Below are 13,068 nucleotides of genomic sequence, written 5' to 3'. Positions count from 1 at the left end.
TGATGATTAAAGATTATTAAACTGCTGGATATAAAAGGTGCCTTTTGCTTTAAGGATAGCTTATTTCATTCTTTAGAAGGAAGAAAATAATCCATATGAGTAATATAGCTAAGTAAATAGTTTATTTTTCCAGATACTATGTTAAATAAAAGATTGTGTTAAAATATTTTGTATATATTTTGCTTAGGTAACTTATATCTCTAATATTTGTTTAGACCCTTTCCTAATGTTTTTACCTTAACTGTAATGTTGATATCTGTTTTGTAGACTCAGATTAAACTTTATGGCAGTCTGGGAAATGTATTTAATGAGGTAGGAAGCCAATATGAGTTCTTGAAAGAAGCAAATGTATTACTTTCTAAGAGAATGTTGATCATACTCTCAGTAAGAGAACTGGCTTTCTGTAAACTGCAAGCTCAATATATTATATGTTCTTTTCTTCTTCCCACAAAAACCCAAGATAAGAATTCTGTTGTTGGCCGGATGAGGTGGCTCACACTTGTAATCCCAGCACTTTGGGAGGCCGAGGTGGGCAGATAATTTGGGACCAGGAATTCAAGACCAGCCTGGCCAACATGGTGGAACCCCATCTCTACTAAAAATACAAAAATTAGCTGGGTGTGGTGGTACATGCCTGTAATCTCAGCTACTTGGGAGGCTGAGGCAGGAGAATCACTTGAACCTGGGAGGCAGAGGTTGCAGTGAGCCGAAGACCATGCCACTGCACTCCAGTCTGGGTGACAGAGCAAGACTCTGTCTCAAAAAAAAAACAAAAAAAGAATTACTTTGTTAACTGCAGTTTCTGCATGAAATGAAATGTGATGGGACACTATAGTATTTTGTGATTATGACAATACATCTCAATGCTAAGAATCTAAAATATTATAGAAATAATTATATAAAATATTATCAAAACATACCATATAGGAAATCTAAGTCCTTCCTAAATATCCCTGCTGGTTCCCTATCACTGCTCTCTGAAATGTGGAAACCAGTGAGTAAAGCCATAAGACAAAACATGATTGTGAAGTTACAGAAGCAATGTAGTTTTGAGTTATTTTTACTAGTTCCATGTTAAATGTTCTAAAGCAATATAGAAGCAATTAACCATTGAGTAAATATAAAGTTTTATTGTAGTTAAAAAGAGTTTGGCCTGTAAGCATAAATGAGTTTTTGGTACAATTCTGGGTAACCAGAATTAGAAGAGGGGCTTTTTTGCACATCTTATGGTGGGTTAAAGAAGGTATGAGGGGAAAGTTGTGTGTGCTTTTTTTAAAATAGGTTGATATGGTCATTTCAGAAGAATGATAGAGTGTATTATAAAAATTTATGTTAAACTTTTGTATTTTACCTAGTTGTTTTACATGCCTAAATATTGATAGTATACTAGATAATGTTTGTGGATAGCTTTTTAAAAACTGGACTAAATAAAGCTAAATTGACATTTATTAACATATTAGAATTCTGTGTAGATTAAGATTTATTTCCCCTAAATTATTTAGGGGAAGTGTTGATAGTAGGGCCATTGCCAACCTATAGCAAACATTACCCAAGAGATAAGGTTAGTGTTGTTATTCACAGCTGCTTCTTATTTAATTTAGCTGTTGCTGAGTCTGTCTGATTTGTTTTCTTAGGTGCTGAGGGTGTAAATGGAGGAGAGGAATCTGTAAACCTGAATGATGCAGATGAAGGATTTTCATCAGGGGCTTCCCTCAGCAGTCAGCCAATTGGGACCAAACCATCCTCCTCTTCTCAGAGGGGAAGCTTAAGGAAAGTAGCAACTGGGCGTTCAGCCAAGGATAAAGAAACAGCCTCTGCCATCAAATCCAGTGAGAGCCCTCGAGATTCAGTAGTTCGCAAGCAGTATGTACAGCAACCAACTGATCTTAGTGTAGATTCAGTTGAGCTGACACCAATGAAGAAACACCTGAGCCTGCCTGCTGGCCAGGTGGTGCCAAAAACCAGTAGTTTAAGTCTAATCCGGACAGCCAGTGCTTCCTCAAGTAAATCATTTGACTATGTAAATGGCAGTCAAGCAAGTACCAGCATTGGGGTTGGCACTGAGGGAGGTACAAATTTAGCAGGTAACAATGCTAATCGATACTCAACTATCAGTCTGCAGGAAGACCGGCTAGGTCAAGCTGGTGAAGGTAAAGAGCTCCTCAGCCCAGGAGCCCCCTTAACCAAGCAGTCTCGATCCCCAAGTTTCAATATGCAGCTAATATCCCAGGTGTAGTTTTGACTTCTTCCCTCCTCTTTCTGCTTACCTTTTAAACTGAACATTTCATTGTGCAAGAAGACACTTCATCCCACATTGTGAAAACATTGGTCATCATAATCAGATTTCATTTAGTTTAGGTATCTTCATACTGTATTTTGTATCGAAACAGCAATAAGGCTTTCTTTATCCCTCTTTCCTACATCTTCTCTTCACCTGTTCCTTGTAAATGTGTTTGTGAAGCAGTATAAAATGTTTGCCTTTTCCATGCCTTCCTTTCTCTTTGGGTGATGTGCAATCCATCGTAGGCTGATCGGTCCCATTTCAACACTGTGAGACTGAGAATACATTAGAGGAAATGGTGTATATGATCCCTATGAAACGATTCTTTGGCTTTTGTTTAAAAACAAAGCAAAACGGGTTTGTTCTCATAACCTATAGAACTATGAAGATTACTGGATCATGTTTTTTTCTCTCTTAACCAGGAGTGCCTCAGAGATTCTGCTATGACTTTGAACTTCTCTGAGTCTGTGCAATCATTTTCTGGAGAAGCATGGGAAAAGGTGGTAGACTGCTGCACTTTTTAATTAAAATGAGGGTAGCTCTTTCTCCACCCGCCCCCCATCTACTTTATCCCAAGACATAATAGTTCCATTACGGAGGCATTTAAATCAAGTTGTGACCACCTCCACTGGAGGACAGGGCTCTAAGTTGATTGTGTAATTGATAATGCACTTTCTCAATGGCTCTATAGTCATTATTAACATGTCTTCCCTCTTCCCCACAAGGATATATAAGGTCATTTCTGTCCTCCAAGTTTGGCCAACTAACAAATCAGAATCTGAGGGGCATGTTCTGTTTCCCAGGAATGATTGACACTTTGGTGCTGGGGTTTGTGGGGGGAGGGGTGGTTTTTGTTTAGCTTGTGTGGAGATTGTGTGTGTGAGGGGAGATTTTGATTGTTTTTTTTTTTCTTTTCCTTTGTGAGCTGATGATGGCTGAAGTATAACAGTACATCTTCAGGTAAAGAGAGGGATTTCTCAATCTACTTTCTGTTATGTCAGACTATAAGAGAAACCCTTTCAGCTGCTTTCTAGATGTACCTAAATTCAGTCAGACATTTTGGATTAAGAAACCTAAAGTCCTGATAGATTACGTACTCCAAAATATATCAGGGACAGACAATTGGCTGAAAACACTGACGCTTCAATGTGACACATTTTTATAGAACATTTCTACCAGGGGGTACTGAGCTTGATTTTTCCTATAAGGACCACACTGCCTTTGTGTTTAATGTAATGCAATTTGTGTACCTTCTAATCATATATCTGCAGTTTCTCATTTTTATAAAACTTTGGAATCATGCCAGTAAGCTAGATGTTGAATGTATGTAAGTAGCATTTGGTAACTGCTAAGAGGTTACAAAAACATTATTGGTAAAAAAAGTTTTTTAGTTCTGATCCAGTTGGATAAGATTTTATCATAACCTCTTCTGGGTCTCAGGCTCTGCTGTTTGAAAAAGAAGGGAATATATTGGGTTTTAAAAAATCAGTGTATTGTGACTTAAACTGTTGTTATCCTTCCACAAAATACATCAGAGCTATTAGTGCTTTGTACCTTTTGATGTTTTTACTTTATTGTTTAAGAAAAATATACTGAATTTATAGAAAGCAAGTATTCTCCTAATTAACAAAGGTTGAAATTTTATCTCTACCAATTAAAATTACAATCGATTTTGATAAATAACCAGAAAAATGCCTTGTTTTTTTCACACGTAGTAATCCTCCCGTTTTTATTGTAAGAACTTTTTTTTCCTAAGAGACTTTCTGTTAGACTCTTTATAAGAAGAACGACGTGCTTGTTTGAATTTGTTGGTCTGTAACATTTTCCAGCTCATGTGAAAATGGAAAACTAGAACCTGAACTAGTATCTACAACATTGCCAAAGTCTGGGGCAAAACTGAAAGTTGATAAATAGACAATTTATTTATTTGTCTGTGTCTGTGTCTGTGTGTGGATACATATATATATGGTGTGTATATGTATATATCACAAAGATGTATTTTAAATATCGTTTCTTTTAATTTAACTAAGGGATGTCAGATAAATGAAAGGAGTTTAAATATAGCCAAAATAAATGAGGTGTAAAGGTCCATAACATACTAAAAAAGACAGAGTTTCAGGTATGTACAGAAAGGAGCATTCTACTTACCCAGAAAGTGAGATCTTGGCTATGGCTGGAGGTCAGTCACTTTATGGCAGAAATTACGGTTTTATTTGGGAGGATAAAAGACTGTTTTCAATTCAAATTGTGCATTTATTGGCATCTCAATCTGCATAATTTTAATTAAAGCACAAAAGAAATACCACATACCAAATTACTGCAAAAATTATAATAAATACATCAAAATTTTCCTTTGACTAGAAATCTTATGCCTGAAAAATTGGTTTTAAAAAATGTCCATTTTAGAGAATTTTATCTGTATGTATATACATACATCCCTGTATGTATACATACGTACATTAACATTTCATCACCCTGTAACATTTGTTTTCTATTTTTTTTTTGTGTGTGTGTGTGATAGAGACTTGCTCTGTCACCAGGCTGGGGTGTAGTGGCACAATCTCAGCTCACTGCAGTCTCCACCTCCCGGATTCTAGTAATTCCCTGCCTCAGCCTCCTTAGTAGCTGGGACTACAGGTGTGCACTACCACAGCTAGCTAATTTTTTCCATTTTAGTTGAGATGTGGTTTCACCTTGTTGGCCAGGATGGTCTTGATCTCCTAACCTCGTGATCCACCCGCCCAGACCTCCCAAAGTGCTAGGATTCTAGGCATGAGCCACCACACCTGGCTTTCTATTCTTTTAGGTGACCTCAGTGAAGAAACATTTCATTTAGTCTAAACCTTGCATTTGGGGTCTTAGAACAGATTTCTTGTGCAAGAATTGTTATTAGTTAAAATGGAAGGTGTTAGTTTAACAAAGTCAAATTTTCTAAGTTTTTAAGTATGCATTTTAACATGCATTATTTTTGGCATTTAATTTAAAATAGTTTTGTTTCAGCTACACAGCAGCTGTTACAGATAAATGCCAGCAATATTCAAACTTTTTAACAAGCTTTTGTTTTACATTTCCTAACTTCCCTAAAAATCTAACCATCTATGAAAACGATATTTAAGGAGAAAATACTTGTTTTCTGTAATAAAACAATTATGTTGGTGCCATGTATGCCAAGTTGGATAAAAGAATACAAAGAAATAGCTGAAGGAACTCTGCTCTGACATTAACTACTAGAAAGCAAACTAAAATGCAAAGTGAATAGTTAACTCAGAACATTTGATTTTTTGAGACAGGGTCGCACTCTGTCCTCCAGGCTGGAGTGCAGTGGCAGGCACTATCAGCTCACTGCAGCCTTGACCTCCCTGGGCTCAGGTGATCCTCCCACCTCAGCTTCTGAAGTAGCTGGAATTCCAGCACCACCATGCCTGGCTAATTTTTGTATTCTTAGTGGAGATGGGGGTTTCGCCATGTTGCCCAGGCTGGTCTTGAACTCCTGGGCTCAAGAGATCCACCCACCTCGGCTTCCCAGAAGTGTTAGGATTACAGACACGAGCTACCACGCCTGGCCTGAAGATTTTTAAATGTAAAAATATTTTAAGAAGCTAAGGGGGAAATTGTTATTTTAAAATCCTGATCCCCTTACCTTTACCCCTTACCATTCCCCTTACCTTTCCAATTCACTTATCTTTGTCTATTTATTATAGAAGCAGAATTTGTGCTAAGAAGAAACCCTAGAGATAATCTAGCTAGTTTCCCACTGCCTCACCCCCACATTCATCAAGAAACTGTGGCTCAGAGGGTGGTGTGATCAAGGTCATATAACTAAAGCAGAGCCAGAATCAAACCCAGTCTCCGTGGGTTTGGGGAGGCAGTGGGTTGTTAACTCCCGTTTTTTTTCTTTACAGTTCTGGTCTAGTAGTTAGTGAATACGGCACATTAAGAAAAGTATTAAATCCAGAGAAAATGTAGAGTAATCGAGATGGGGACATGTTGGAAATGTTAAGTATATATAAATATGTAAGGATAAATACATTATTCTTTATTCTAATTTATGCCTTACTAATTTCTGCCACATAACAGTTGTATGCTGCCATTTTATAGTTGATTACATTTCTGGGGATTTATTTAAATGTAAAATAAACCCAATGAAATGGCTTTGGTCAGTATTTCTAGTTATTTTAAAGTGATTTTTTGAGTCAGCCAGCTTTTAGTCACCAGTGTGGCAAGCTAATTATATTGCACAATAGAGTATTGCAAAGTAAAGATTAAATAAATTTAATTAATAATTTTTAATGTAGAAAGAAATTGAATCTTACCTATGCTTAGAGCAAATGCAAGCAATATTTCCTTATGTGATTGAAAAGGTTTTATAGTGTTAAGCTTATGATTCCATAATGGAACAGTGACCATGATGTCATTTAAAGTGTGTATATACCATATAAAATGTCTTAAATGCTGTAGTCTCAGCTATATAAGCGCAGTATTTCCAACCTGTATTTTGAAATTCCACCTAGTAGCTTTAAACTAATTATAATTATTTATTAGACACTGGAATACTAAGAATAACTTCTTTGAGATTTTGTTTGCACAACTTTTGTGACTATTTTAATGAAGTGGAGTATTTTTCCCACCTCACTTTTGTGAGGTTTGTATGGGTCCATTTTTGAGTACTTCAGTTGTTGACAATCAGTTGTCTCCTTTAAATCTCTGCATGTTCACTTGTAAATAAAAAAATTTAGTACCCGTCTTTAGGGGTAGTACCCTATTACAAACACTGGCAAGGAATGGCTCTCCATTTCTGACCTTGGATTACAAGGTATGTTTTGGGGTTTTCTTTTTTATTCAGTATTTCAGTTACGTATTTGTTTTCAGCTTTAACAAGTTTAACAGGTCATGCCAGTGATCAGAAAATCTGTAAGCATTTTAGATCAATTTTTCTACACTACAGCTATGTTAAACAGTCTGAACATGGGATTTTTTTTTAATCTTTCAGTTTGAATTATTGTCGTTTCACCACTAAGTTGGTTGAGACACTTATTTGTAATACTTTAATTTTTTTTAAGTCTTTTTAGAAACAAGTTGTTTGAAAACCAATTAGAAATTGGAATTTTTGCCAGATTGTAAGAAGATGGAATGCAGTGTAAAAATGTTAATGCTAATAAAATTATGAGTCATCAGATTGGTACAGTTTCCATGCCAAGGTGGTCATATTGATAATGTAAGACAAATTTTAGTATTACTTGAATTGTGTGTACCTAATAGGTATATCATACTGGTACTGAGCATATATAGAAAATACTATTCATAGAGGAGTCATCACCACCCAACCTCCTTGCCCATGAAGGCATATTTCTTCTAAACCTGACTGCACAAGTACAACATCTTGGTAACTTCAGGCTTTTCAGTATTTTTGGAATCTTAGCCATAGTCCTATGAGAAATATACATAAGAGCAAACAATTCAGGATAGAAGTTAGCAGAAAGCTGGGAAGGATGCGAAATAACTGGCAGCATAGTACAGAAATGTAGGGTATATGTTTTGCTTCTGGATTTTTAGAAATTGTGTTAATCATGTTTACAAATTAAGGCATATTCAGATGTCTGCTATTAATATTGATTGTATTTAAAAATAGAATTAGGTATAGCTTAAAGTATAAGTGAGTCTCTTTAAACGTGTTTCTGGAAGTAGGTCTAATAAAGAAATCCTTTTATTTTTCAAAGAAATGAACTTAATTGGACAGTTCCTCCCCAATTACAGAGTTGATATCAATATGTTTTGCTGTATTTGAGTATAAATAGCTCAATGTTAATTATATCAAAGGAAGTTATTTACATCTTCATTGATTACAAAATTTACCAAAGAAAATGTATCTACCAAATATAATTTTTAAAGTACTTGTAAGGAATGAAGCCTCTTTAACATATAAAGTATACTAAAAATATTCTCTGACCTGGATAGGTTTACGGTAGCTACAAGATTACAATTTAGGTTTTCTTATGTCAATAAATGTCAATATTTTATACTTTCAGCAAAAGTACCCATTAAAGACTAAGTCTAAATATTGTTCCTCATAGCACATTTTCTTGTCTCCTTAAATTAAGGATTCTACTCACCAGGACTGAATAACAAGGGGGAAATTCCTAAAATTGGTATATTTTATAATATTGTGGGTTAAGTAAAATTTAGGGGGAAATTGTTAAAATGTACCCATTTTAAAGGGCAGCGGCAATTATTATTATATTGGTTAAACTGGTACAGTTTGTTTATGATTTATGTCCATGATCATTCTGAGTGTTTTTTTCTTTGCGGAAAAACAAGATTGGGTTAAGAAAAGTGAAAATACTCATTTTAATAAATATATAGGCCAATAAGAACTAAATAATTTATTTCAACTGTTAATTTTTTTTGGAAATCATGAAATGTATTTGCATATTGATGTTTCCAAATAAGTTTTATGTATTGTTTTTTATAGCAGGGAGTAGTTAAAAAGTAATGAATATATTGATTAGCTGTCTTGGAAAGAGAGGATTGGCTTTCTAACAATCACTGATACTAGTTTGAGTTTTGGTGGTGCGGGGAGTTGTTTTTAAGTTTTATCATCCATACTGAATTGAGAGATGTGCTCCATTGGGTGTTTAAAAATATTTGGAATAAGTTCACCTACTTGACATTGAATCTTTTTTATTCTTATTCTAAAAATTACTCTGGCTTTATATTCAGTTTAAGTGGTTAAGTGAAACCATTTTTAGGGTGCAAAAATTGCTTTCCCACTATTTTTCTCATGATAATTTGGGTCTCCTGAGCTATAATTTCTGGAGGATTTTTTACCTCTTTGGCATTATGTAATCTGATCTCTGTCACAATGGACATTTGAATAAGAAATATCTCACTTTCATATTTTTGCTTCATAAAAGGGTATGGAATGTACACATCAGGTTTTGTTTTTTTTTTTTTTTTTTTTTTTTTTACCAGCATCAACCTATAACTTGGTATAAACTTCACAAGTATTCAGAGAATATTGCTGGAGAAAATTTAAATAGGATAGGCATATAGAAATTATAATGTGTATTGAGTGATGTCCTTTCAACCTAGGACTAGTGAAAACCTTCATTTTTTCAGAGCTGAAGAAAAAAACGCACATTTAAGATAATATTTATTGGTGCATGTAAGCCATTATCCTGTCTTACTGAACCAATTAATGCTGTTGATTGTTGAAATGTGAAATGTAGTCACTGTTGACCTTGTAAATATCTGCCAGAGATGAAAAAATATTTTAAGTTATTGTAAATAAAGATGATGTATAAAATTCAGTATTAGTCTGCAATGCAGAAACATATCTTAGATGTTAAAATACTGTGTTTGAGAGATGTGTAATTTACCCTTAGATGTATCTAGTTACATTAAGAGTGTAAATTTTTTTGTACAGTATAAAAATACAGCTCTATTTGGCTTTTAACTGGATTTCCCTGAGTTGATTTTATCTTACCTAAATTTTATACCTTAAAAGGGTCTTTTCATGTTTTTTTCAAAGCGTACCATTTTATGTATATCTGAACCTTTATATCATACCCTATTACATTAAGGCAGAATATAAAATTAACACTACAAAATAAACAACACAAAGGCAGATGTGAAATTAATACATAAAACATGTCCCATATATTTCTGTAGTTAATTGTAGGGGTACAGATTTAGCACTGAACGTTAAAAGTAGCCAAATGTAAAGACAGAAGTAAGATTAATTACATGATTTTCAGACATCTTTAAGATGAAACAAATTTCTCAGGTGAAGCACAACTGTATCTAATGTTAAAATCTTTTCCTTTCTGGGTCCATGTAAAGAGGAACCAACATTATTACAGTACAACTTACAATTTATGAAGGTGCCTGTTTCCTCACACCCTTACCAGCAGTTTGTTCTCTCAGCATTACACTTTTTGCCTTTCCCACATTGTCTTTCCTAAAGATACTTTAGCCTTCTCTTGGAACATGGGTTTAATCAAAGGTTGAGCCCTACACCCTTTTTCCTTTCCCTATATTTACATCCATTTCCTGGAAAAATCTCTTTTGTGCCTTTTTTCTTTATGACTCTTATTCCTTTCTTAGTCAAAGCTTTATTCTCCATTTTATTTCAGATTCAAGCAAACAAAGTACATTATCTTTTTGATATTTATTATCCCTTAATCCAAAGACTGGCAGATTCAGAACCAAGACTGTGTTTTTCTCTCTGACTCTGGATCTCTGTTAGTTAGGAAGAAAGAGATTCACAAGTTGACAGTTCCAACTTTTTCCTTTTATTAGAAATTTAATGGTTGTTCATTTACAAAATACAGAAAAAGGGCTAGGCGTGATGGCTCACCCCTGTAATCCCAGCACTTTGGGAGGCCAAGGTGAATGATCACCTGACATTAGGAGTTCAAAACCAGCCTAGGTAACATGGTAAAACCCCATCTCTACTAAAAGTACAAAAATTAGCCAGGCATGGTGGCGCATGCCTGTAATCCCAGCTACTCAGGAGGCTGAGGCAGGAGAATAGCTTGAACTTGGGAGGCAGAGGCTGCAGTGAGCTGAGATCATACCATTGCACTCCAGCCTGGGCAACAAGAGCAAAACTCTGTCTCAAAAAAGAAAAAAGAAAAAAAAAGAAAAGAAAGAAAGTATAATGGGAAAAGAAGTACTTTCCTTTAAGGTACTGTAATATAATTGTGATATTAATAGAATAGTGGAGGCACTATATATATATATACACACACACACATATACTATCCCCACACACACAACTCTTGTCCAGGTTAAGTCACAGTATTTTATGGTACATTCTTCCCATGTGAATTAAACAATAACTAACATTTATTGGGTGCTCAGGATGTGCCAGGCACTATTCTAAACACTTTAAAGAAAACACAGTAATTTATTTAATACTCAATACAACAGCATTAGATAAGACTATTCTTCCTTTATGAGAAAAGTAAAGTACGGCTGTCCAGTCACAGAGCTAGTAAGTGGAAGGGCTAACATTGAACACATACATTCAGGCGAATGTACTTATGAACTTAAACATCGTAACATACTGTTTGATTGCACTGATTGTTCTCAACTATTATTAGTACCCTTGCCAAACACCCACCCTATCCTCAGAAGGCTAATCCCCCTGTGAGGGATGGAAACAAAGGGAGAGGCTGGATCTCAACAGAGCTAGATTGCTAATAGGCAAACTAAATCCATGAAAGAAGCCCTAACATCCTAGGTATCTATAGTTACAAATTAACTTCTCTTTTATGTATATACAATGGTTCTTATGTATCATCCTGAGGGAAAATGAGAAAATAGTCTTTTTGTGGTTCATGCATGGAAGCTCAGTTGAGAAAAGCTATTTTACAGCATGATAAAGCAGAAGAGACTGCCAAAATATAAAAATTAAAAATATATGACAGTTCTTTCTATGACCCTTCCCCTCCACACACACAAAAGAACTGCTGGGTAGTATGGAAGGAAGGCAGAACTTTGTTGGGCTGATGATTATGTATGATTTAATGTTATTTTTTAAGTACATGAGAGAGGGCAGAAATACAGTCTTTAGGATATATAAAGGTCTTAATCTGGCCCTGGGTGATAATCCAAATGGGATAGATATAATCTGTGATGATAAACCGGGCACAGTGGGTCACGCATGTAATCCCAGCACTTTCGGAGGCTGAGGCAGGTGGATCATCTGAAGTCAGGAGTTCGAGACCAGCCTGATCAACATGGTGAAACCCTGTATTTACAAAAATTAGCTTGGTGTGGTAGCGCACACCTGTGATCCTAGCTATGCTTAGGCATGAGAATCACTTGAACCCGTGAGGCAGAGGTTGCAGTGAGCCAAGATCATGCACCATTGTACTCCAGGCTGGGCAACAGTGAGACACTCTCTCAAAAAAAAAAAAAAAAAAAAAAAAAAAAAAAAAAAAAAAAAAAAAAAAAAAAAAAAAAAAACCCAAAACAATGCTAATAGTCTCAAAACAAATCACTCTTACCATATTCAATAAGCTTTTTATTTTATTCTCTCCAATATTCAGTAGGGAATTCCCCAAATGTAGGCTTTCTTCACTTGCTTCAAGTAAAACCACAGAATTTTAAGAAATCTATATATATTTCATTTATTCACAAATGTTATTCTGACTTTATACACACTAAAACTCAGAATTGTTTTCAAAAGCTAGTTACCCATTATTGTAATTACTCTGTGTGTGGTTTTTTTTTTCGGCGGGGGCGGGGGACAGAGTTTCATTCTTGTTGCCCAGACTGGAGTGCAGTGGTGCTGTCTCAGCTCATGTAATTACTCTGTGTCCTTTTTTTGTTTCTTGAGACAGAGTTTCACTCTTGTTGCCCAGACTGGAGTGCAGTGGCGCTCGGCTCACTGCAACCTTTGCTTCCAGGGTTCAAGTGGTTCTCCTGCCTCAGCCTCCCAAGTAGCTGGGACTACAGGCACCAGCCACCATGCCCAGCTAATTTTTATATTTTTAGTAGAGATGGAGTTTCACCATGTTGACGAGGCTGGTCTTGAACTCCTGACCTCAGGTAATCCACCCACCTCGACCTCCCAAAGTGCTTGGATTACAGGCGTAAGCCACCGCACCTGGCCCTCTGTGTACATTTTTAAGGCTTACTGTGTCAAATCTTTCACTAATTTGATGAAGTCATCTCACATGTCCTTTACAAAGGACTCACTGCTTCACCATCCCCCGTACAAAACAAAATCTTGGAGGCTTTGTCTGCCATATTCTTTTTTTTTTTTTTTTTTTTTTTTT

The 13,068-nt window shown here is 35.6% G+C and overlaps 1 protein-coding gene across 9 annotated transcripts in view; it reads left to right on the top strand.

The window, feature by feature from the left end:
- The window catches only part of FAM126B (family with sequence similarity 126 member B), an 81,651-nt gene extending 77,206 nt beyond the window's left edge, over window positions 1-4,445 (top strand). For all 9 annotated transcript variants that reach the window (XM_017545254.2, XM_017545245.2, XM_017545255.2 and 6 more), the window contains one exon: window positions 1,635-4,445. In XM_017545254.2, coding sequence (XP_017400743.1) covers window positions 1,635-2,236 — 602 coding nt within the window. In that variant the 3' untranslated portion in view covers window positions 2,237-4,445. The remainder of the gene's footprint in view (window positions 1-1,634) is intronic.
- Window positions 4,446-13,068: the final 8,623 nt, after the last annotated feature.

Source organism: Cebus imitator, unplaced genomic scaffold, assembly GCF_001604975.1.
Source record: "Cebus imitator isolate Cc_AM_T3 unplaced genomic scaffold, Cebus_imitator-1.0 Scaffold178, whole genome shotgun sequence".
Classification (NCBI taxonomy): Eukaryota; Metazoa; Chordata; class Mammalia; order Primates; family Cebidae; genus Cebus; species Cebus imitator.
This window is presented reverse-complemented; position numbering and strand designations above follow the sequence as displayed.